Here is a 26,950-nt window from a genome sequence, read left to right as displayed (position 1 = left end):
TTTTTTACGATTTAAGTTTCATCTTGATCTTGAATACTTCAGCTATTGTAACATTTTCCCGTTTAAAACAGCAGACAAGAATCAGTGTATTATCACAGTCTTGTTAAAATACGTCCACACAAAGTCATATGTAATATGCAATTATTTTCTAAGAAGAGGAAAGGCAAATAACAATCACCAGTACAGCAAAATGTAGGATTTGTGCATCATAATTCGACGACCCTGTTTTATTACGCTATTTATCTAGACAAAACAAGCCTTGATAATATTATTTAACGACAAAAATAAAATATAGTTATTAGCTAAAATTAACATTTGCGTTCGTTTGAGAACATCTGTCATTGTCAGTGATGACCATGGAGTGTGTACCATGGATTGGATGAAGTAGAGTCCGTCATGGCACCTGTGAAGTTATTTTGGAAGCATGTAGTCTTATTTTTAGAAACAGCAAACTAACCTTAGAAGCAAGAAATAACTCAGACGGGAAAAATGTGGTGATTAAAAATAGCATTTCCTGTAAAGAGCGCAGTCTACTTTCGCCGCGATGGATAGGTCATGTTTGTTGATTTAAGCGTAAGGGTAGAAAAGACCATCGTATGTGGTTTTGAATGAACTTCTGATTCATTAATGTTAGTAAAATTTAGCCTATTCGTGTGCAAATCGTAGCAGCATGAAGAACAAAGTGCTACCAGTTAAAAAAGGAACAGTGTTAATGACAGCCCAACCATTCGTCTATGTTTTGAAGTCTAAACTTAGAGGTGAACGATGTGAAAACTGTTTCAAAGCGTAAGTTAAACCATATTTTTACAAATGCATTTTAACGATAATGAAAAAATACGGTACTAGTTAGATATAGTGAAAACACATTTAACTCGTTTATTTACGAATTATTTACATTTGTACTTGCCTTATATGTGTAGCGGAACATTTTTCAACTTGGCATTGTGTTTTATCACTGGAAAATGCGTAATTTTTAACATTACAAGTATTTATTGGTCGTTGCTAATTCGGCGGGCAAATCTTGACTCACGTTGTCTATCGTCAGCTGATATGCAGTGTTTCCAAACTTTTGAACCGATAAATGCCTCACAAACTATTCACAAAAGGTTTTTAAGCGAAAATTGATCCACAAACCATTCACGGAAGGTTAGGTTAGGCAAACATAGAAAATTAAATTGGAAAAAAAAACGGAACGAGTTTACAATACCGGACCACTCTCCAATTTCTATGAAATTTCGCCTACTCACTAATTGTGAACTCCTAATCACGAATCTGCATGTAATAATTGGCGGTCAAGTATGGAAATCGAGAAAAAAATGAAATAAACTATGTTTTCTTAACGTAATGTAACCCTACCATAAGAACAATAGCTCCACGGAATACGCCATTTTCCCAACATGAAGAAATCAACAGGCAAGATAAGGTATAGTTCTCTTAGCTAAAATATTAATTTTTCTTTGTATTTATGCTAATGGAACCTAACCTAACAGGCCTAACCTAACCTCGTAGGCATTCCTCGTCTGTCGTCAACAAGATTGTTGTGCGTAAAGGAAGACCATTAGGTAATTAATTGCGAAAGAAAGATGGTTCCGAATTGCTGTGTATGGACAATCACCGTGGTAAATCGCAAGGTTATTTTACAAGTTGTACACGTAAATGTACAGTTTTAACAAGTGACCGCCAAATATGAACTACAGATACGTCATCAGGACATCGAAATTAGTAAGTAGGCGAAATTTTATAGAAATTGGAGAATGGTCCGGTATTGTAAACTCATGCCAAAAAAACGCTCCCACGTCATCTTGTAAAACTACCGCGTGGTTGCTTCACTGATAGGGGGTTACATAATCGAACGCACGGAACATTTGATTCACGTAGTCGACGGTAATGGTGGCACGAGCTATCGTGCAACGGAGATACATGAATGTCGAAAATTACATTATTTACCGGCCGTATAAGTTGCACGAGTGGAAAAAACACTATTCCCAGCTTCCAAAAGTCCACAGGAACTCAATTCCGTAAGTACTTTCCTGTCTTTTCTCCTGTAAATTTGAAGAAATGTGTTTTCACTATATCTAACTGTTACCAAAAATACAATTGACGAACATTTGATAGTACAAGGACAGTTCTTTCATTGACCACAGTGAAGATGTAATACTTTTTTCTAATTCGCCTTTCTCGCATAGAAGCGCGTTTTTTTATACCAAGGTGACAAAGTACCTTTATCTACTAGCACTTTTGTCATAAACTATATATATCTATCTTCTAGAAAAGAAATAAATTAATAGATGTTTCAAAATCTATTCTGAATGTATTTAATCTTCTAGAAATATGGGTATCAGTTCGTTATATCGGAGACACTATATATATAACCATCCACGGAAGGTTAGGTTAGGCAAACATAGTTAAAAAACGGTGTGGTTAATCATTCACGCATAGCCCCAAAAACTATTTGAGATCATATAACCATCCACGAATAGCCCCAAAAACCATTCCTGGATAGCCCCACAGACCATTCACAGAAGGTTAGTTTAGGTTCAGTTAGGTTAGGCAAACATAGTTAAAAAACGGCGTGGTTACGTTTTCGCTTAAATTGAAGCAACGGGAATTGATTTCCGACTGAAATGGATTGAAAGAACTTCGACAATGCTACAGAAACTGATTTCTGTAAGTAGTTTCTCCTGTAAATTTGAAGAAAAGTGTCTCCAATATAACCAACTGTTACCGAAATATGAATGCTATCTGTGTTGAACTACTACTAACCAAAGAAGAAGTTTCAATTTTTGTGAGATGGTAGTTTTTGGCACAAATAGAAAAGTTTCTGGTCTGCTTCCATATATTTCCATGAAAATACTGTAACACCATTCCTCAATTATTAATTAATTTATTTATTGTAGTAATTCATCATTGCTGAGGTGCTCTGTGTGCCAGTTTGCTTATTATTGTGACCGAGAATGTCAGAAACAGTCGTGGATTGACCACAAAGGAGAGTGTTCTAACATCAGGAGAGTAGCACCCAAAATCTTACCTGATGCTGCACGTATTATGGCAAGAATCATTTTAAAATTAAAGGTATGTTTTGTCTTTGGGGCCGAAGTTCTGATTGTTTAATTCCAAACTGAACATGGTACCCACTATATATTTTTTATATGGTTCGATTTCTGTTTATCTGTTTACACATACTTCAGAGGATTATTGATTAGTTAGTGTGCATTTTCTGGAGAATGATTTTTCACTTCCGTAATACATGGACGTCCGCAGGATTTTTTCCAGGGAGGGGCAAGGAAGGTATTTTTTTCCAGGGGGGGCAAACAAGGCACATTTTCTCCAATAATAGTGTTGTTCCCTCAAAAAACATTGCTTAAATTTGAATGTATCATATTCATGCAATAATTAACACACATTATTGCAGCAGAAATGAAATTATATGTGAAAAATATATAATTTTTGGTTGACTTCCATTTTCCAGGGGGGGGGGGCACGGCCCTCCCTTGCCCCCCCCCCCTTCTGGATGCCCATGATTACGTATTTGTGCATATATGTGCATATTTGTTTCCTAGAATCCATTGGTTTTCTGTTGTCTTGGATTTGGACTGCTGCTTCTACTGGATCATGTGATGTGAGGTGTGAAGAAGTATTATGTCCCATAATGATTTTGTTGATAGTTTAGGTGCATCAGGTTTACCGCTCTTGATATTAAAATAGCATTCCTAAATACTTCCAACACCTGACACGTAATATCTCGTCTCAAGCATGAAACCACTTTTGAACCTTGCATGAAAATTTGCTGGAACTCTGTGTTTGAGATGGTCATAAACCAAGAAGGGGTCTAGGAAGTTTCAGTGGAGGAAGTCTCGGTGCACGGAAGTTTTCGTGCAAGAAATTATGATAACAAGGTTCCTGTTCAAGGGATTGCAGTTTCCTCAAAATCCATGAAGTATATATAGAGTATAAATTATTTTATTTAGCTTAAAATTATATTTTGTACTAACAAGCAGTAATTTGACTAGATACAAGGAACAATACAACACACTATTTAATTTATAGTACAGTAGACTCGCGATTAACCGAGGCTCCGGGTTAACCGAGGGAGTGGTTGGAAAACATCGCTCTTCATATTGCACACCCCTGTTTGTTTATGGAGTCAAGTCACCGTCCGCGCTGCACGTGTTCGTTACATTGTCGTTGTATCCAATTGTTACAATGGTATTTAAGTCTGTGTAGGCCTATTCTAAGCGGAAAAAGTAATCTTCTCATTTATGTTTTACTAGTAATAAATAATTACTATACAGTTTTAGGTGTTGTTTTGTCATTTACAACCTAGTAGCACATTATCTCTGTATTATCTGAGTTTCCGTATCCGAGGTAATCTCTGTCCCAATTAGCACGGATAATCGCAAGTTTACTGTATAAATAGACAATCAGATCTTTAAACAAGTTTCTTTGTGAACATCAAAGTTACAAAGAAAGATTGTGAGTTACAAAGTAACTTTGTATGAGTTACAAAGAAAGATTGTGTGCAACTCCTCTCAAAAAATCCATCACATCCTGCAATCTGTATTATGTACACTCATTACGTAACCTCTTACTCACTTTGTATTTATTTTTAGTTTGGAAGTCATGCCCTGCACACAGTTGCTTCAAGTGCATTTCCGCAAGTGAATTCTCTTTGCAGTGCTTCCAGAAATTTTCACAAAGAAGGATGTGCTGCCGATACATTACTTTCGGAGCCACAATGCCAAGCTTCTACATTGTTATTTGTCCTGGATACTTCAGCAACTGCTGTGTCATATTGGTTCCATATCTTAATGGGATACGTGGAAAGATAAACAAATTAACCTGTCAATATTCCTTAAATACAAAAAAAATAAAATGAAAATTATATAAATATGTAATAAATATAAATATAAAATTATATAAATTAAATATAAAAAAATCCTCTTATGAAAGAAAATGAACACTTGCGAGTAAAAATACCATCTTCACAAGCAAATTGAATAAAGCAATTTAAATATACTACTTAATTTTATTGTTTACCTTGGCTGTCGACATCCGGCTCTTCCACGTGGTCGTCCTATATAACTATCTTCAAAATATTCAAATTGGAACTAAAAGTTCCTCTTCTCCACAAGAAAGTATTTCAAAAGCTGAAGGGATATCTTGTGGCTGTACAAAAGCCAATGCTGGAATCATCTTGCATTTTAAAGCAAATTCTGGATCTGACCCATACAACTCCTGGAGTCCTTCTGATTGAATCTTTCTCCAGATGCTCTGGCACAAATGAAGGAAACAAGTATGCACTTCACAATCAAAAGTTGCACTAAAAGCAGCTACCACAGCTAATTCAATGTTCAGCATCACATGGTTCAGATTTGCACCAGAAAAGTTATCTACTAAAACTTCCAAAAACCGCCGATATGCTCGTTCAGTCTTCTTTGTTAACAATGCATATATTACAGGAACAACAATTGATCTCTGACGCACATGAATCATGTTTAGTTGATAAAATGGATGCGGAACTCTTTAAATGTTCCATCCGCATACCAATAAGTGGCCCGCTCTAACAGCTCCATTCCTTTTCTTGTCCCGAATACTAAAAACCTTTCGTTATCTTCTGCGCCTGAGTTGAACCACAAGAACTTCTCCCCTGATTTGGTTACCTGTACTTGTCTGGAATCCGTACATCTTTAATATCCTTTGGTAAAGGAAGTGGATTTTCGTTTGTTGACCTAACAGCTCTGATATTTAAAAAAAAATCAATCAGAAGATATAAAACAACAAAACAAGAGGCAGTTTACGCCAAGAATTTCCAAGAAAAATACATTTCTTTCAAATCGGACTATTAAGCTCAAAAGTTGCAAAATTACGTATGTAGAACTAACATTACAAAATCGTTCATTTAAATTAAATGAACTTTTTTAAAAATGCATATCAGAACCTAATAGCTCCGAAATTAAAAAAAAACAAATCTGAAGATATAAAACAACAAAAGTAAAAAAATTACACCTACAAACTTCGAAAGAAACTCACCTGAGAGTTCATTTCACACTGTTAGTGGGTGGAAGTTCATTAAGTACTGACAAACTCATTTCTGATAGTACACTAGACACTATATATTGATTACTCTCTAAAGTCAGCTGCTCTTTCCTTCATAGCCAAGTAAGCATAGCTTACCTATACTTTGGCAGCGTTTGGGGCATGAGTATGATTATTTACGTGTTTTGTTACTTTTTGTTACACTTTATTAATAAATTTCATCGTATGCGCTCAAAAAGTAATGCCCCACATTTTTTTTCTCAGCTAATATATAATTGATGTTAATGATATTACTACAGAATATTGTTGTATGTATCCTCTATACATGTTATTTTTCAACATAATCTCCCTTCACTGCTATGGCCTTACACCACCTTGGAACAAGGGCTTGTATGCCATCCCTGTAGCAGCTTGCGGGCTGTTTCTTCAACCATGTTTTCGCAGCATGAACCACACTCTCATTGTCCTCAAATTTCACACCGCACAGTGTGCATCCTTCATTGGCCCAAAGAGATAGAAGTCAGGGCTGTAAGGAGGTTGGGGGAGTACAGAGAACCCCAATGTGGCGATTGCCTCGGTGGTTTTAAGGCTCTTGTGTGGTTTTGCATGCAAAAGCAACACCTCCTTCATATTTCTGTCTGGTCTCATTCTCCTGTAGTGTTTCTTCAGTTGCTCCAATGTGTTGATGTACCTGTCAGAATTTACTGTTTCACCTTGGGCCAAAACATGAACAAGAACGATTCCAAGCATGTCCCAGAACACTGTGATCATCATTTTACCAACAGAGGCTGTTGTTTTGAACTTCTTCTTTCTTGGTGATTGTGTGTGTTGCCACTCCATCGATTGTTTGTTTGTCTCTAGTTCGTAATGGTGTGCCCACAACCTGTTTGTGAATAGTCAGACTGAGGAACAGGACACTTCGATATCTTGAACCAGTAATGAGAAAAAAAATGTGGGGCATTACTTTTTGAGCGCTCCTCGTAGCTATAATACATCAGCAAAGCTTAACTGTGCTAATTATTTTCTCCAAGCTTCGAACTTCGAAGGTATCTGTGTGTATGAGCAATGCTGTTTGCTTTGACTAATACTACCGTTGATTGTGACACCTAAGTACCTTGAAAGAACACCTAGGAACTGATCAATATTTTTATTTAGCCCAGAAATATAACTATTCCTTAGTGCAAAATTTTTAAAATACTTTTTTGTTCCATGAAGATTTTTTTTCAGGGGTATCAGAAATTTTTGAATCCTAGACATGTATGTACAGTTTGAATACATTCCCTAACAACTATTTCATCAATAGGGAGAACAGCTTTAATACAAAATAAACAATTAATTTTAGCATATGCCTCACAGTAGTATTGACTTTTAAGTGAAATTTTAGTTACTTTACAAATAACCTTTCAAAGGTATGGCTATTGGCCTAATCTAATGGTTTCGGACCCTAGTTGAACTCTCAATATCTTTCCAAATGGAATTTGAATGTAAAATATGTAAGCTAGCTATCTTTAATTTCCTTCCCAATTTCCTTCTTCTGCTGAATAGTTAACACCAACACCTTGTAATTAAGGGGTGGTTTGAATCCATGTTGAAGCACATAGTGGTGTAGATTCCACTTTAAACAGTCCTGATTATCATATCTGTCCATGAATTGTTATGAAAACAACTTTGACAAAGTATAATTGTGGTAAACGTATGTTTTTCAGTGTATTCTCTGTTGATTCTTTATGAGTAACATCATGTATTTTTTGTAATAAATAATAAATAAAGAATTGCCAGTAAGTGATTGTTAGATTGTATCAGTTTGTTGATTCTCTCTTCAGAGGGGTGGTGACCAAGAAGAAGGAAAAATCTCGGACACTAGGTCAAGGAAATTTAAGGACTTGATGTCTCGTAAGTAGAATCAAAGACTTCTTGTAGCAAATTTGTAAATATGTTTCTTTCCTTCTCTCTTGTATTTATTTCATATTCATTGTTTTTCATTTTCTTTTCTGTTGAATATATTTTTGGGCATCAGAGTTCTCCCTGATATAGTGATTAACAATGTTGCCTTGTGAGGTTTTGGGTTAAATTCCTACTGAAGGCACATTGAACAGATGTTCGGATTCCACGTTAAACTGCAGGTTCAGTCTTGATTAGCTTATCTGAGCATGAAATGGATTTAAGACAAACTTTTTAACACTATCCAGTTCAGAAAATTTGTTAGTTGTTGGAGAAAAAGAATGTACACTGTAGCCACAAGTGTTATTTTGGGGATCAGTATGTGGTCATCAATAAAAGGCTGCTTGAACTGCAATAGAGAAATGGTAATAGACATTGTTAACCTATTATTTTTTAATGTCAATGAAAGGGACTATGCCTTTGAGATTTATAGGTTCCCAAACAGCTACAAAATCTAGCAAACTGTATTCAATTACTATTTGAAGGTAAACTTCATCTGCACTGCATACTGAAATCCAAAATTGTTTTGTTCTTAATGGCCCCACCTTACTACATAACCACTTTTCCAAAACTCATTGTCATTTATTTGCACTACTGTTGAATGGCCCATGCAATCCAAATCATAATATTTATTTCTGGATGCCAATTTGGAAGAAATAAATATAGAGTATATTTAAGTAGATATTTTTTTATCTTCCAGATTATTCTGACTTGAAACAAGATCCAAAACGAGTTGAGCATTTTACCTCTTTGAATATGGTACTTGCTGAATTTATAGGAGAAGATAATCTTCCCAATACTGCCGAACTGATTGGAATATATGGAAGGGTAAGTAGATTATGCTGAGCAAGTTTGTTCTGAATTGCACCTCAATTGTCAGAAGATGCACATTTTTGCACTTTTTTTCATAACTTTAATGCCCATTTTTTGTTGAAGTATGCTCAAATTTGTGTTTTTCCATCAAATTCAATTTCACTATCGATTTTAATACTTTGAAGTTATTCCTTTCTTTATTTCTTACATATATATAAAATTTGGGACAGGAAATTGTGTGGACAAAATTGCTGATTTGATCATTTTCCAGTACTAAATACCAGGGCTGGATTTAAGGAGTTACCAACCATCCCAAACTCATGTGTTTGGTTTTCTAAAGAATAAGTACAGTGCTGTATGTAATAATTATCATAGTTAATTTATGACGCTAACTGCTACTGGCAAATGAGACGTCTTGTAGGATAGAAAGTAAGGAACAAGAAAGGTAAGAAATGTCCTAGCTCTTGCTAAAGGTGAAGCCATGGAAAATACCTGAGCCAGGATGGTCTGATATCACACATTTGTTATTTCATCTATGACTTCAATGTTTCAGCACTTATATTCATTATTTCATCATTGGATTCAGTGCTGAACCCATTTCAGTCCACCTCTTCTATTACACACAAGTGCTGATGAATGTGATGGATTTTAGGAATTATGAGTAATTGTTACAATGGCATCTGAACGACTTTTGCATGCAGGATATTTATATTCTATCATGCTTTGTTTTGTCTAATCGCCATTCATCTTCATTGTTCCGATTAGCTTTTTAAGAAAGTTGCAGAGCAGTGGCCTAAATTACACGTTAAGTTTTTTGTGTTCAATCTATCTTGAATTTCTTCAGTTTCAATATATTTCTGTTAAAAAACTTAACAATAATTTGAGGAGGAGACAGAAAAACAATTGAAAAGGCGTACGTGATGTAAATATGGGTTCAAAAGAGTGGTCATTGTCTCTGTAGGCTGATAAATTCCCATGCTTTTGTTTGCTTTTACATAACCTGCACCTGAAGTCACTTAGCAGAAGCTCCGGGTAACACTTCCTGATTTTCACCGCCATTTTGAAACAAGACTTTGAAGGAAAAGAAAACAGCACTGGTGCAACAGGCGATGACATCAAAGTGATGCTTTCATCACTGAAACACAATGAAATTACGAATGTGCTGATAGATTAGTAAGAGAAATTTAATCTTTGGACATACGTTTTACAGTCTCCAAGAGGAAAATGCATGGTTGTGGTTCTAATTCTAATTGGTAACACAATCTGTAGCTAAAAATTGTGAACAGAAAACTAAAGAAGGGTTTTGCAATTGGGGACCAAAAAAACTGGGTTTAAAAAAAAAAGAAGAAAAGTAGATGTTCACCCTTCGCCGTATCATTGCCACGTGCAGTAACATAAAACTAGCCATGCCGGCCTCTGTGATGTAGTAATTAGCACATTGTGGTTCAATGTCAGGGTTCCTGGGTTCAAATCCTGGCATGGGTGTTCTTTGTGAGTATCCCTTCATCATATCATCACTCATCCTTATCACGATTACCCAAAAGTGACAGAATAGCAGACTAAAATAAACCAAATCAATCAATGAGACTATTAATGGAAATAGCTTGAAACAAAAATAGAATAGACAAAAGGAATTAAATGAAGATTGAGCAAATTTGTCCACCTCTAGGCATTAATCTATCCCTGTCTCTGGTTGTACAGTGCTGTTGCCTGATTCCCATGATGATAGGCACATACCAGTGTTTAATATCTAATTTTACATTATAAATCCAGTACTGATTGGCACACTGAACTCTGTGAATCAAGACCCCTTTGAGGGACAAGGCTTGCCAAACCTCTGTGGGACACATGGTTAGCATATCAAGTCTCATTGCCGCTCTTTTCTGGCTTCCAAGACTGGAGTACCAACTGCTTCTGCTTTCAGTTGAATGCCTCGGAAGTAAAACTTGATATCCCACACTCCATTCAAAATTGAGTTAACTTCGGATTCAGTTGCTGTACAATAGCGAATGAATTTCCTTTGGTAACACATGGGAACATCTGGGTAACCCATAAGCCACAATGTAATGAATGAACTTTCACTTGCATTTTTCTCAGTTTCATACTTTTGTGGGTTATTAAGTTTTACTCCCGAGCCACTTAATTGTTCTTACAATGATGATGGGTCAGTGCCAAAATTCTTAGATAGAACCCGAGATTGTTCAAACCAGTGGTGGCCGCTCATAAATACCATATTACGCACTGTCGTGTGTAATTACAAGTGAACAGACATTACATTAACATCTATGTATAGTTTCCGCATTATCTGCATTGCAAATATTTCATTCCTCACAGATCGTTGGGTAGTATGCCCTGATATTTAGATATATATATAGATCTATGTTCACCTTGCTGAAAAAAGACTCAAGAATATTACCAAAATGAAAGAAGTGACAAAATATAATGAAACAATACACCGGATATTGCGAAAAATGACAGGAAAATGCCGAAAATCGGGAAAAATGACCCAAAACCTGAAAATTGGCAAAAAATACAAAAAAATGCATTTCGACTTACCTTTTTTGGGTTCTAGACGAAGTGTAATATTGTGTATATTTAATGGGCATTGTGTCTGACATGTCAGAGAAAGGATGACATTTCATCAACTTCCGCTCCCTACTTATGACATTAGAGTAGAGTAATATACAAGGTAATTTTCAATGAGGAAGAAATAAATTGTCGGTAACTGAAGAAGAGATATATTTGCTTTTTGTTATTTGAAGGGCTCGGGTGTAAAACATGGTAAGTGACATTTGGGTTATTTCTGAGTTCTTTAAAGAAAGGTTATACTGTAGATAAATTGTTTTCGTGTTGTGTTTACCACACATGTGGCTTCACTCAGTCCAATGCAAATTGTATGACATGGCAATGTCACTTGAAAATTGAAGGCACGTTTTACTTTATAACTCAAACATTACCAAAATGACACCTGACCCCTTAATTTAGTATCACTTTTCTGCTAATCACGATGATAAGGATGTGTGATGATATGATGAAATTGATGAAGGGACCTTCACAAAGAAAACCATGCCAAGGCCAGGATTTGAACCTGGGCCCCCTGGTGTCGTAGCATGTTGTTGTAACCACTCTGCCACTGATGTCAGCTACTGATTCTTGTTACTTGCAAAGTTATCAATCACACATATGCGTTGTTGTTTTTTTATTTTATGTGCGTTCATTGGGATGTGCATTTGGATTACAATGATGTAGCCTGCATCATGCAGATCTAAAATACATGTTTTACTTAGCACGTTACTAAAAATTGCTGAAAATGTTGTAAAGTTTCTGGTAACTTTTCTTTTGTATTTCTTTTCCTCTGTTAGTTAAGTTAGAAAATGCTACGGCTAGCTGCTAGCATTCTGCTTCTTCTATCTTTCTTGATGCTTTTAATACTGTTAAATGAAAAGTGATGATAAGGTGTAAAACATTATATTTGAAAAAAGATAATAATAATAATAATAATATCACAATTTATCACTTTGGCTGTTAAATAAATTAGAAATTCATCATAGCTTGTCGATGGAATATCGCCCCTCCAGTTTGGTTCAACACGAGCCACCACTGGTTTGAACCAAATATGACAGCACTAACCATTCAGCTAAGTGGAAGCTCTATGTATGTGTGAACAGTGGACTTGACAAACTTAATCAATTGACTCCATGTTGGCAATTTTCTGTTTCCAAGTTATTTGTTATGTATCATGTAACGAAGAACTAATTCTGGCCTCTGTGGTGGAGTGGTCAGCATAACATGCTAGAAAACCAGACAAACCAGTTTCAAACTCTGGTTAAGGCATAAATGTATCATTGTGTTCATGATTCTTCCTCATCATCATTAATCATTATAAACCAAGAGGTATAAAGTTTGAAGTCAAATACGATATGGGAGAAATAAAAAAATATAAGAAAACAATTTTTCGTTGTGACGTTTCAGGAGAACACACGCTCCCTTCATCAGACATTTATAATAATAATAATAATAATAATAACTGTAAACTACAAGATAATAATTCTACAATGCAAGCAATGCGTACATACAAGAAAAACTAAAAAAAATAGTTGACAAAACTTGCTATGTGCTATTTTTGTCCGAAAAGTAATACTCTAATGATTGTTTTACAGATGTGTGTCAATAGTTTCAATATTCTAGACCCTGAGATGCACAGTATTGGTACTGGTATATATCTGGCTCCTTCCATAATCGATCATTCGTGTGATCCCTGTGCCGTGGCAGTTTTTGAAGGAATACAATTACATATTCGTGCAATTAAAGATATTCCCCACCTGGACTGGTCCAAGGTAAGTCATTACATATCACATATCATTTAACTTAATGTGTGTTCATATAGTTGGCATGTGTATTTTTCCATAGTTGATAATATTTTTGTTCACTTCATTGGAAATAAGAAACATTCATTCAATTGGATAGGTATGTTATTAATTCTCTCTTTCCATTACCGTGGTAATCGTAATGATATAAAGATGGTAAAAAAATTGGGTAAACAAGAAAACAAGGACCTTTTCTCTGGAATCTTGTTGCCTCTGTTGAGCGAGGAAAATTTAAAAATATATATAAAGCTTTAGGATCGTTATTTATTTAGTTCATTTTGATTTGAAATTGAAAGTATTAGCAGAAGACCTCAATATAGAATTAGGAATAATAATAATATTTATGATAATTGACCTTCCGTATTACAATATTAGCGTTGACGTAATGTCTTATTCTTTGAGTTTACTTAGTATTTGAATATTTTTTTAAAAAATATCCATAATGTTTAGACCAATGAAATAAATGATAGTTTATGTATACACAGAATACTGATATACAAATTAAATATAGATTGAATATAGTGTATGCCAAAACCTAGTCTACTCGTTTGATTTAGGAAGGGTGATCACCCTCATTGTTTTTCCTGTGGTTATGCATCTGGAAGAAGGGACACGGTGGGAGTGATTATTTGAATTCAAATTAGAACTTATTTTTTTAAGTGCACTTTATGCACAGAAAGGCTAATGGGAACTATATCTACAGTTTAAAGTGAGATTTCAACCATCATGTGCCTCCACCACCGGGTATCAAACCCAGGATTCAAATTAGAATTTTAGTAATCAAAGCATGGGAACGATGTTAATAGATTTAGTCTGTTCATCCTGGTAATTGAAAGTCTGCCATTTTAGTTAAGACCAGCAGAAAAAGAGGCATGATGTCGCAGATATTTCAGATGCCAGATTGATCACACCTAGTTGTTTCTTCTGGAAGATGGGATGTCATATAGATCTAGTTATTTTCATTGTGTTGATGCTATTTTACATACCTGCAATTAATCATGTAAATATGTTAAACATTACAAGTTATATGATTTTCTTTTCAATCCTAATAATCTGTTTGTAACACTTGTTGAGTTGTTTATTTGATTGAGTCTATCTGTGCTTTTGTCTCTATGCCTGTGTCCTACTTAATTAAACTTGCAATGTTGTTTTAACTCAAGAAGTTGATTGTATAAAGTTCCATGATAATAACTGAGCTTTCAGTCTGAAGTGACACATGACATTCACACCAAAATTACAACCACCATAAACTGCACATGGTTTATCCTCCAGTCTGTTAACTGCACATGTGCGACCAACAGACTGAGGTGACACTGTGCACACTATTGAGAAGGCAGCCAATCTGAGTGGCATGCAAATGACATGTGCAGCTTGTTATGTCATTCTGGTATGAAAAATTGCATTTATTTTCGAAAGGTCCATTTCCAAGTGACACATGTCCCTTGTCACTTTGGTCTGAAAGCTCTCTTAACAAAAATTTGATGGTACTTTGTTTTATATCATTCTGCTTTCCTGGCTTTGCAAATTGTGTTACCTTTATCCAGTTTGCATCAGAGACAGTGGGTAGTGTTTCCTCCATGCTAACATATGCCTCTGAGGCAGAGTACATTGAGTGGTTAACACACAATCTTGCTACCAATGGTTCCAGGTTCGAATCCCAACTTGGGAATAGGTGTTCCTTATGAATACCCATTCATCAGTTTTCTCTAATCATCATTTATCCTCATCAATATTAGCGTAGAGAGGTACAGAAAGCAGCTTCACCCACATCAATTCCTCAGTATAATTAGTGACGAGAAATGATGACAAGTATATTTGCTTTTGTCACCTGTGTGACATCCCAGTAGCTAGATATTTTGGCACCCTAGTCAGGATTGTGGTTTGGCCCTCATCCTTCCCCACACTAGAAAGCACCAACATTTTTTGTGCATCCTTCAGTACTTTCTTCTTACGCTTGTTTCTTTCAAATTTTGAAATGAGGAAACCAAGAAAGGATTTAAAAATAGGTTATATTTAAAGATTCGTCGTTTGCATTTCTGATTTTTTTTTTAAAAAAAAAAGATAGTTCAGCAAATTTAAGAACATTTCAGTTATGTCTTAGTGCCTCAAAAATATCTTTAAAAACGTATTATTTCTACTATGGGAAACAGAAAATTCCGGCACTGGGTTACCTGAATATACGTCTGCCAAGTGCATATTTCTCCGTCGCATGTTCTGACTTGTTTTTGGTAAACATAACAATAATAATAATAATAAAAAATAAAAAGAAACTTTGAGTGGCACCCTTTGTGTCAGCCTCCCTAGCAGACCCCTACCTAAATCCCAGTGCCTCCTGGATAGTGTATAGTTCAGTTATAGTGTATTTAAGTGAGTTCAGTGGTTGAGTGCATTAAATCATCAACTTTTTATCTCGCCACCAAAGTTCCCAGGATCAAATCCCAGCCTGGGTAAGTGTGTTCTGTATGAGTGTCCGTTCATCAATTTCATCCCATCTTCATCATTGCGAGAGCCAAAAATAACAGAAAAGTTATACGAAATATCAAAAACACAGATGCATTTGTTTGTTTTTAAGTTCACTTTATGCACAGAAAGGCTAATTGGACTGAACCTACAGTTTAAAGTGGAATCCGAACCACTATGTGCCTCCACTGGGTATCGAACCCAGGACCCCTTGATTACAAGGCAATGACGTTACCACTATGGTGGCATCAGGGAAGCCCAAAAGCACAGATACAAGTTTCCATTATTATAATTGCTAACAGCAGAGGGTGGAAGAGAAATACTGGGGGAAAACTCATGTAGTAGTCGGAAAGGTTGAAGGAATATGATCAGTAATACAGCAGAAAGTAAGTGAAAATACTTAGTATAGTGGAACCATGAGCAAAACAACCTGCACAGACCCGCGACTCCTGTTCACCTTACTCCCGCAAGTAGTGGAGGGGGAGAGTGGACCATGCTTCCTTATGGCCCGAGGTGGAGGGAAGAAGGGAAAGCTATGCCTGGACTTTTCGGGTAGATCTATAGTACTTAATTCCTGTATTGAAATTTTTAGTGAAAACTGTAATATTATCATTCGTGCAATTTTTTTCTTCATGCAACTGTCAGTGAGCATACAACTAAGTAATTCTATGTTTCTGTATAGATTTTTATTAGCTATAATGAGCTTCTGAATAATACTGCTGATAGGCAAGCGGATTTGCAAGCTGGATATTATTTCTCGTGTGATTGTCCTAAGTGTGCTGACATTAAGGATGATAAACTGACAAGATGCATAATGTGTACCAATGAAAATTGCAGAGCAGCTATTCCTGTTGATTTTGAGGTAAGAGGTTTCTCATAAGAGTTGAAAGAAACAGTGCAGCCGTAGTATATTTCATTATTTGAAACATGCATACTAGCATTGTTAGCTTCATAAGTGTTCAATGGATAGTGATAATTATCATTACTTGTCACTTTGGTATTTTTTTTTATGTATGTGTTCTTTATGAGTTAAGGGATAATTATGTGTTTTTTCATTATTATTTTTTTGTTATATTTCCTGCCATCTTTTCATTCTTCTCATGTGCTGTCTAGAGTAATTTTGAAGATACAGTATGTAACATTCTTATTCGTACACATGGATTTTCAAATAAAATGCTTTAATATCTGAAAGGAAATACACTCTTTTGAAATTGTTTCTTTACAATTCAATAACTAATATCATTAGGAACATAAAATCTTACCCAAATTCTGTATAACAAATGAAAATAATAAATTACATGAAACTGAAAGAGAAACATGCCATTTTTTGTATAACTTTTCTATTCGTACACTTAATAATATAAAAGGAAAAAGTATATTCAGAGCAAATTGACTGACAGTTCTAATACTTTGATGCATATCCTTTGGCTTTAATTACTGCTTGACACCTGTTCTTCATAGAATTAACCAGTTTCCGACATGTTTCAGAGCTTATTTTATTCCAGTCGGCTTGTACAACAGTTTTCAACTCTTGTTTGGACTTGATGCCTACTTTATGGACTTGCCTCTTCAAAATTGCCCATAAATGCTCAATGGGATTTAAGTCTGGACTTTGAGCTGGTGTTTGTAGTAGTTTGGGCACATTCCATATTAGCCAATTCATGTTAACTCTCGCCTTATGCTTACTGTCATTGTCTTGTTGGAATCTGTAGATAGGCAGCATGTCCATTTTTTGGGCACTCTTCTTTACATTGTTCTTCAATATGTCCAAATAGACATATGCATCCATGATACCATCAATAAACTGGATGGTGCCAACACCTTTGGACGACATACAGCCCCAAATCATTAACCCATCCGCTTACCTAGTCGTCGAATCGATCGCCTGTCTGGACGTTCGCTTGCCATACCTAGTTGTCGAATCGACGGGTTCCCGATTTTCATCACGTAGTTCCTTTTTCATTCAATAGATGGCAGAGGTTGTATGATCTTTCAATTCTATGACGTGTATGTTTGTGTAGCTAAGTTTTTCATACCATTTCAAGCATGTTTTGTTCAGTAATTTCTCATATAAACAAACCTTCATTTGTTACGTCTTGCAAACATGTTGCATAAGAATGTTGTAGAAGATTCTGCGATTGAAAAGTTGCTTTTCGATAGCGATGAAGAGGAAAATGTGGATTTTGGAATTGGAGATGAACATGGGGGTTCATTTTGTGTTAGTGAAATTGAAGAAAGTAGTGAAAGTGAGGAAGAGGTGGCTGTGGCAGGAAAAAAATAAAAGGTTGAGGAATGGAAATGGAATGCAAAGATGTGTGTGATCAAAATTATTAGGTGAGTTTCTAATCATCTTTCAAGTAAACTGCATATGTGCATACTTATTACTATACTTCCACTTCAATATATAAAATTTTCACGTAAATTGCTTGGATAGTTTTCACAATATTTGACATCTTGTCTTGCTGTGCAACCTTCACGGGAGATAGCCAAATTTAAATGGTATTTCATGGCAAAAAATTTGGCATTTAAATGGTATGCGGATGGGTTAATGTAATCATTGTCTTTATTTGATTTTCTCCAGACCCTATTTATCCCATCTGACTCCATATATATTAATCTTGGACTCGTCTGACCATATGACACTATCCCAAAACTCCTGGTCCTCGTTGATGTGCTCTTTCGCAAATGAAACCCTATTCCTGCGATTCACCTTATTTACATACGGCCTCTTTCGTGGTATTCTGCCATGATATCCATGCTTCCACAAGGCACGCCGGACAGTTTGATCAGACATCATCTTGCCAGTTACTAACGGTCGTAACTGAGGAACACTTATTCGGGAGTTTTCTCGCACTCATTTTAAAATAAAGCGTTCATAACGTTTTTTCAACCATCTCTCTTTTGGTTTTCTCGGCACATTCTGTGTTGAACCTTCCTCTCTAAATTTGTTTACTATGTATTGAACTGTGGAGTGTGATTTATTGACTGTTTGTCCAATTTTTCTTAACAAATAACGAAATTTATAATAACATCCTTCAGATCGGAACTAAGTTTCTTCACCTTGCCCATTTCGAACATGCTGATAGATCGACGATGTGCCTACAACAATACCTATGTCAGCATTCTGCTTGACGGGGAGCACGCCTGCATGTTCAAACTTGTTGTGGAGTTGCAAACTGCACAAAATCGCCCGAATAGCAGTAGCGCTGTATGCGAGGAAGATTGAAACTCTTGCCTGTACGAATAATAACGTTGCATGAAACAGCGTGTTTTTCTCTTTTCACACAAATTATATGCTCTTGTTTATACACTTTGAACATACATTTTTATTGACATTTGTTGGTGAAACCTTTATTAACATTAATTTCCAGGTACATATGAAAATGATTATATTTACTAGTAGATATGACATTTTTTCCTTGGAAATTCTATGTGTACGAATAACAATGTTACATACTGTAGATAATAGAGAAGTTCATCATTCCCGTCTCCTTCACACTATAAAACTTCAAACTTTGCTGCTAAGGCAAACACATTAAATTGCAAGTTATTACTTTTTATATTTCTACAGACAGTGTTCAAATTGAAGAGGTTGGAAAGTATGGAATCCTCACTCCCCTCCCTCTTGGATTTTCGTTCCAAGGATCTACATTTCGAAATTTGAATCCAAACAAGATAAGAAAGAATCATCTCTTCTAAGAATATGTGCTTCTATCTGTTACTATTCAATAACAAATCAATAATCATACCTGAAGGAAGTCTTGAAGCTTTCCTGGCAACGAATGATGAAAAGGTTGTTTCAGGCTATCGACCAGGTGCCATTCATGAGGGAAAAGATAATCTTAATCGCAACACGGGACTCAAACTTGACCCAGCTTGGTTAGCGTTAGTTAACCAGATGCCATCTTCAACAGGATCCCCTCTCCACGAACCTATATACACCGGGTTGACGCTCAGAACTGCACTTCTACCCTGAAGATGAGAGTGATGTTATCTCTCGAGAGCTTGGAATCTTTTTCGAAACTCACCTGGTCGATAGCCCGAGAGAACCTTTTCATCAATAATCATACCTAATTTTAAGCTGGAACAACAATAAGTGTATTTCCAGCACATCAAATGTTGCAGAAAGAATGGAAATCATGGACTTCTAAGGTATACAAAATTGTATTTTATAAAATAACGTTGGAATGGTCTGTGGCACTTTAATAAATATACCTTAAATAGTACACTTCATTTTCATTGTAGTGGTGCAATTTAAATTGACTTCTAATTGGTATATCATAAAAATGCATATAAACGATAAAATGCATTCTCTTCAATTTAAATGCTATCTTGAAATATTTCATTGTATAATCATCCGTGTAGAAATTTGTAATTGTATTTGATTACCTTAAAAAAATAGAATAGTAAGCACTAACACATTTTTCTTCAAGACTGGTTACTACGGCATTTTTTCTATGAAATGTACACACTTCACTGTGAAACGAAAATTTTACCTGGATTCATTCATTGTTTTAACTTGACAAATAAGTGATTCAACGTTATTTTTAAAGGTTCTTGTAGCCACTGTTGAAGAGAGGACAGAGCAAGTTCTAATTTATGGATGTTCATTAACTCCATGTAAGTTTGTATCTTGGTAGTGTTCACTTAAGAATGTTCCAAAAAGCCACTTTCAAAGAAGGGTTTTGAGTATTCTTTTGTAATCTATGAAAGAACAAAGAATAACTGGTAAAAGTATTTTCATTATCATGCAGTTGCCATTCCTCTTATCTTCCACAGACATCAAGAAGCCTCTGTACCATACTATCTCCCAGCACTTGAGCTTCTATCTCTACTTTGGCCTTCTTTTCAGTTGTTCAAGATTGCCAGATCTGATAATTTGAATCCAAGTTCTAAAATTATCAACACCTGGGAATTGCTTGGTACAATAGAGCAATGCATAAGTCACAGATATTACCCGGGCAACAGTTTCCTTTTAAGAATGCAGATGTTGCTGTTGCTAAAAATAGTAGCTTCTAAAGAATTTATGTTCATTTTGTAAAGTCAGTTTTGTTTCCATTTTATATCTTTTGTTTGTTTTAATTATTTTTTTATCCAGAATCGAAACTGGTGACTGAAATTTAGAAACTTACTCTGTAGATCATCTTACACATCAAACTTGATATCCTGGCATACTTTGCATTTTTTTTAAAAATATGTACGTACCTACATATAGCTATTACTTAATTTAAGCTGTTCCTTGCTTAATGTATTTTATGTATGAAATTGTGATTCAGTCTGCAGAATTGCATGAATTTGGAACTTGTGGTTTATAAAACATACAAGTGTTTAATTATAATATATTTAAGGATACTTAAATTGCAAATATTTCCTGTAATGTTATCAGAATGTTTGAAAGATAAGAAAATCTAGATGCTCTTTATTGATAAACTTGATGGTAAGGGACCCTGGGAACCCCAAGCACTAGTTTGAACATAAAATAAGAGTAAGTCAAATCAGAAGTGATAGTGTTGACTGGAGTATACATGTCCTACATAAGAATAATGTAAAGTTTTGTATGGAGTGAACAATAAACTTTCAGACCCGTTTATATCAAATAATTAGAAACATGGGTATGGTGGAGTATATATAATTTTTATTTGAAATTTGTTTCTCCTGAAAATGATGCCCATGTATTGTGTGCAAATGTTGGAAGTCAAGTTTATATGTTAGACATTTCAGAGGTCATCTTTATCATTTTGTAAAGTTAAGGTAGAATCTGCAGTGGTTCATTCCATTGCCACACAGGGGACCTAGGTTTGACTCCTGGGGTGGGTGATTTCAGGTTGTGACTTTTCACGACATGGTGCAATTACTGTGGGGAACTTTATCTCACCTTACATAGTTTATGGTTTGGGGAAATAAATTATAATAGAAAAGTAGAATCACTTGAAGTTAAATGACTCCATTTTAGGTGTAGTTTTGTACCTTTTGTGGAGCAAATTCCTCACATCTATAACATGCTACAATTATCATTAACAGGATGATTATGAGATGCAATATAAATGTCCATCATGTGAACAACATGTGAAAGAAGACCTATTTCAGCAGTACAAGGAAGTAGCAGAATTCACGCAAGACCAGCTGACAGAAATGAAGGAAGTTGCTTGTATCCTTTTAACTATAATCTGATGATAAATTGAACACCAAACCTAGCTGGATTCACCTATTGTAAATAGCATCCAATAATCAGAATCAGATCAATTTTTATCAGATTCTGTTTGTTGGATCTTGTTTAGAGGGGTTAGCCAGTGAAATTTATACATTTAGAGAAGGTTAGAGTCCAGAATTAATAGTTTGTATTATTTAAAAACAGCACAAATACATTCATTATTGTTTTATAGGTATTCTTTCCTTATACTTATAGTGGACCAATATGATTTTTTTTCCAATACTGTTAAAATACTAATATAAAATTTACCAATAACAATAACCAGTATTCTAACCTTCATATATTAAATTGCAGATGTTCCATGAAGAACTCAATGGGTATTTCGTCTCTCTTGATGTGGAAAGAAACTGTGTATTTAGAAATTTACTTTACCCAAGCAGGGTACATATCATCACATGAGAACCACAGAAATGTAACATCTAGAATGTTGTTTTCAGTTTTTTCTTCTTTAATGTGTTTCCTCTGAAGATCTGTATTTGGAGTCAGATCGACATAGCTCCACTTCTAATCCTCAGTAGTAGAGATAGTAAGATGGAGTCACATATCTCCATTTTACTGACTCTTTCTAAAAGTCAGACATATTCGTAAGAATATATTATTTCCTCTCGCCTGTAAATGTGGTAGATTGGAGTTACACGTCCCTCTGGTTCTCCCATGACAATATGCTCTTCATACTCATACGAATAATAACAAAATGGCAGAATTGTGAACTAAGTTACAGTCTGTTGTAGTAATAACAAGTAAAGTTGGTTAGGTGGCATGGTATGTTTGCAATTAAAGTAGACAAGTTTCCAAGTGATATAAAAATAACCATACTGTAACTGATGCATTATGAAAAACATTGTATGTTAAATGTGCACTCCTTAATGTTATGTAGATCTTGATGTGTGCAAAGTCTGTCTGCAGAAGCAGAGAAATTTGTTTCATCCTCTTGACCTGTTGCATGTGAAAATTGTAGATTTGGCGTTTGAATGCTGCATTGAAATGCAACAGTGGGAAGAATCAGTGGACTATGGGAGGGAATTAATACCAGCATACAGGTAAGAAAATATATTTTGTTCACTCAATTAAAAATTTTCAAAAAATCATCATCATCATCATCGTCATTCTTTGCGGTTTCCTGCATCTGGCTGGGTCAACATAGAAGTCAAACCTCTCCATTTTTTTCCTGGTCTTCCACCAATCCTCACTTTCCACCGTGTTCCAATCTTGTCCTCTTCTCCTAACACTCTCCCCAATCTGCTCTTTCAACCAACATCTTGGTCTTTCCCTTGTCTTTATTCCCACTCCTTGTGCATTGTAAGCTCTTACTGGCAGTTTTTCTGCATCCATCCTCTTCATGTGTCAATAAATCATGAAATTTATTTGCCACTCTTGCCATTGTTATAGTATGTTGATCAGGGTTGCTATGCAACTGGAAAACAGGGAAATGTCAGGGAATTTGGCTTGTCAGGAAAAAAATAGGGAAATGTCAGGGAATTTTGCAGATCGTCTGGAATTTACGTGCATTTTGAAGTCTGCAAGAGAAAAATTTGCAAAATGAAGAAGCAGTTCACTTCCACTTCTGGATTCGGTTCTTGTGATTCCACTCTGAAAAAAGATTAAGTTTAGAAAAGTGTTTCTTTCGTTCTTATGATTCTCAGTCTTGTGCAAAAATATAGTTCCTTTGAATTTCTGAAATAAATTTTCACTTTTATAATACTAGATATTAGAAAGAATATGAAAGTAAAACTTGCTGTCCAGATATCTGACTGATAACTAAAGTACATGGACAATATCATAATTATCGGAAAGGTTGGTGAAGATGAGGTTATCATGTATTATTTTATAGATCTTAGTCTTGTTGGCATTTCCTATAGAATTCCTATATGCAACAACAATTTATCCAGATGCTGTGTACTTATAAACGTAAGCAAAGAGAAAAGCAGCATTTTCTACAACACTAAAAACCTGCCAGAAAATAAAAAATTGTGTATGGTTTATAAACTTTTTCCATTATTTTTATATTGTGGAGATCTGTGATGGTGAAATAATGTACCTCTGTTATCTTAGCCTGAAGTCTAGATGCACATGATTGTAGCACCCAATACATTTGATGCCGATTGTAATTTTACATTTTACTCTTCAAATTTTTATGTGTTCTTGTGTGTGTAGAATTAAATTTGCTAAAAAAATGTTGTGAAGGTGAATATTCATAATATTAACGGATTATATATTTAATTGAAAAACACGAGGTTCAAAAGCAAAAATCATGATGAAAAACATGTCTGGAAAAATTTAATTTTTTGGACTGGAAAAGTCGGGGAATTTCATAATCAAAAAATCGTAGCAACCCTGTTGATACACACATTAGAAACTGTGCAGGTAACATTATGCAATTCTGTCAAAATTTGTTCTTTAAAGATAACATGCTTGTTACAAGATAAGATGAATAAGGCCGGCCCCGTGGCGGAGTGGTTAGCACTTCACACTACGATGCCAGGGGTCCCGGGTTCAAATCCTGGCCTGGGCTTGGATATTTGTGAGTGTCCATTCATCAATTTCATCATATCATCACTCATCCCCATCTTCGCAAATTAGCTAAAAGTGGCACAAAAAGTGAAGTACAATAAAACAAGTCAATCAATTAATCAAGATGAATAGGAAAGTAAAATATTAAAACAGAATAACATCTATAAAATTTCAAGATGTTTAGTAATACCTTTTCACAATTGAGAAGTAGAGTTAAAGTTTGTTTAAATGACACACACGTCAACTTTAGAGTATTTAATAATCCATGGTCCTCATGTTAATTTATTAATGATCAAAATATACAAAGCGCCACTACCTCTTATTGCAATCAAGCCTATGTATTAATATCCTTGTTAACCTGTAACTACACAAATCAGTGTTAAACTAATTAAAGTCTTTATTTGGTGTGTCAGTTATAGAGTGTTATAATTGTGTATTAATTACATTTTGCAATGCTGTTTTCAGGTGGGAAATTTTACCTCAACAATACATTGCTTCATAAATAACTGTAATTTTCTTATTATTCTTTATATTGTTTCCCTTTTTTTCCAGAAAATATTATGGTGAATTTCACCCTTTGTTTGGAATACTATTCCTGAAGCTTGGGAAGATACTCCTGTACCTCCAACAGACAGAAGAGTCCCATGAGGATCTAGTAAATGCCGAAGCTGTGATACGAGTGACTCATGGTACCTTACATTCATTATATCGATCGGAGTTGATGCCGCTGTTACAGCAAGCAGAACTTGAACTCCGAGCAAAGCAATCATAATATTTCTCATTTATATTCAAATCTGATGGGGGAGGAAATGAGTGAGTGAATAATCCAAAGAATTTCAAAGCGATCCTTTGTTATTTACCACCCAGTTTATTCCTTAGGACCAATATGATCAGAAATTTTTGAAAACCTGATTTTTTTAAAACTAGGAAGCTAGTGAAAATACTATGCTTTCATGCTTAACAAGTATTTTCTTTTGCCAAATCAGTTTAAATGCTGTGTATTTTGATATTTGATTTTACAAGCACATCTATTTTTTATTAGCTCTTCCCCTCATAACTTATGTTAGTGTCTGTGCTTGTTACATTCTTATAAAGATGTGTCAGTCTTGTTCTTTTTGTCAGTTACTTGTTAGGGAGCATTCACACCGAAGCAACAAGCAGCAGGTGACACGAGTCGCTTGAGGACTTCTCCAATTGAACCCAGGCTTGTGTGTGTCTCATGTGGCTTGTCACTCCGGTGTGAAATCTCCCAGTGTATTGTCCCATAAATTGGAAGAAAGCACAGGAATTTTGAAATTTAATTAAAAACTTCAAGAGAAAGTGAAATTTTGCTGATTTGTTCGGCAGAAAACAAGTTTCTAGCCATGTCAATTTACACAAACACACACGCACAATTTTTTTTCACCCATCATTTCAATTGCTTTGCAATGAAAAGATAGCTGTAACCTTAGGTTTCATTTGAGTGTTTTTACGGAATAGGTTGTCTTTCTCGTATTGAAAGTGTACTGAAGAAAGTTTGTGATAGTTAAAATTTTAGATTTTATTTTACAAATCTTAATTAATACTTATAAAAAGGAAAAAGGAAAATTGGTATTAATTGCTGTAGCATGTCTGTAACTAAATAGCAAAGTAGAATCATATCAGAAGTTATGTTACTGTATTGTTAATATTATTTTGCGTTTTGCTGTGAGCTACTTCCTTCTGACCTGTAAATGTATATACTGTAGTAACCACTTTCAAGGAAAATTATTATTATTAAAAGTTATTTTACATATTTCATGATTTATTTTTGATTTGTATATTCAGTTAAATGTCACACCAACTGCTTGCCATTTACTAATGTACATAAATAAATTCACTTGATTGTTTCACTCCTTCAAATCGGAGACACCCTGTGATATCAACCATGTCTTGAAGAACATGAAATCTTCAATAATAGAACTCCTGAAAAATGAACTTAAAAATAAATCTATTAAGTTCAATACTATTCTATCCTCTGAATATGATGAACCCGATGAAACAGCTCATATATTTCAGCATTGTTCCAAGACCCAGACTCTATATTTGAGTGATGTCGATAATTTGGAACAAATCTATGCTCAGCTTATGGACACACTGCTCACAAAGCATGAGAAATTTGAGGCCAAAGAATCTGGTTGGAAATTATGAGGGAGTCAACACAAATTGGAACTGAAAATAAGCCAATTCTCACCCCTCTCTGCTTCTACCTATGTCCCTCTTCCGGTGGATATTCAGAACAATAGAGCAGTGGTCAACATAAAAAATGATAACAAGTGTTTTCTGTGGTGTCTCTTGGCAAAACTTCACCCAGTTCATAGTAAAAACAGGTAGCGTCTTTGCCTTGTAATCAAGGGGTCCCGGGTTCGATACCCGGTGGAGGCACAAGTGGTTCGGATCCCACTTTAAACTGTAGGTCCAGTCCCGATTAGCCTTACTGTGCATAAAGTGGACTTAAAACAGCAACTCAATCAATCAATCAATCATAGTAAAAACAATCCAGAGCGGGTTCATCAATATATACAGTATGAGGAAGAGTTTGAGTATTCTATGTCTGGTATCGAGTATCCTGTTGCTATATCCGATATAACAG

The 26,950-nt window shown here is 35.2% G+C and overlaps 1 protein-coding gene across 2 annotated transcripts; it reads left to right on the top strand.

Moving 5' to 3' along the window:
- Positions 1–7: 7 nt before the first annotated feature.
- Positions 8–26,107, top strand: Smyd3 (SET and MYND domain containing, class 3). 2 transcript variants are annotated; one of them, XM_083109959.1, is made up of 9 exons: positions 8–786; positions 2,898–3,072; positions 7,860–7,929; positions 8,678–8,805; positions 12,951–13,127; positions 16,300–16,479; positions 21,639–21,765; positions 22,706–22,868; positions 24,892–26,107. In XM_083109959.1, the coding sequence occupies exons 1-9, from the start codon at positions 671–673 to the stop codon at positions 25,109–25,111; spliced, it is 1,356 nt and encodes a 451-aa protein (XP_082966085.1). In that variant the 5' UTR covers positions 8–670; the 3' UTR covers positions 25,112–26,107. The 2 variants fall into 2 exon arrangements, with proteins under 2 accessions (XP_082966085.1, XP_082966086.1); XM_083109960.1 differs by lacking the exon at positions 16,300–16,479.
- The last annotated feature ends 843 nt before the right edge of the window (positions 26,108–26,950 follow it).

The sequence above is a fragment of the Lepisma saccharinum genome, chromosome 23 (assembly GCF_977018435.1).
Source record: "Lepisma saccharinum chromosome 23, izLepSacc3.1, whole genome shotgun sequence".
In the NCBI taxonomy this organism is placed as follows: domain Eukaryota; kingdom Metazoa; phylum Arthropoda; class Insecta; order Zygentoma; family Lepismatidae; genus Lepisma; species Lepisma saccharinum.
Note: the sequence above shows the minus strand (reverse complement) of the source record. Positions and strands in the feature narration are given on the sequence as shown.

Bases quoted from the DNA above. Each gene is read 5' to 3' on its own strand.
- Smyd3 (XM_083109959.1), top strand. From the start codon at position 671: ATGAAGAACAAAGTGCTACCAGTTAAAAAAGGAACAGTGTTAATGACA. The intron at 787-2,897 runs GTAAGTTAAACC...TATTTATTGTAG, and splicing joins TGTGAAAACTGTTTCAAAGC to TAATTCATCATTGCTGAGGT. The intron at 7,930-8,677 runs GTAAGTAGAATC...TTTATCTTCCAG, and splicing joins ATTTAAGGACTTGATGTCTC to ATTATTCTGACTTGAAACAA.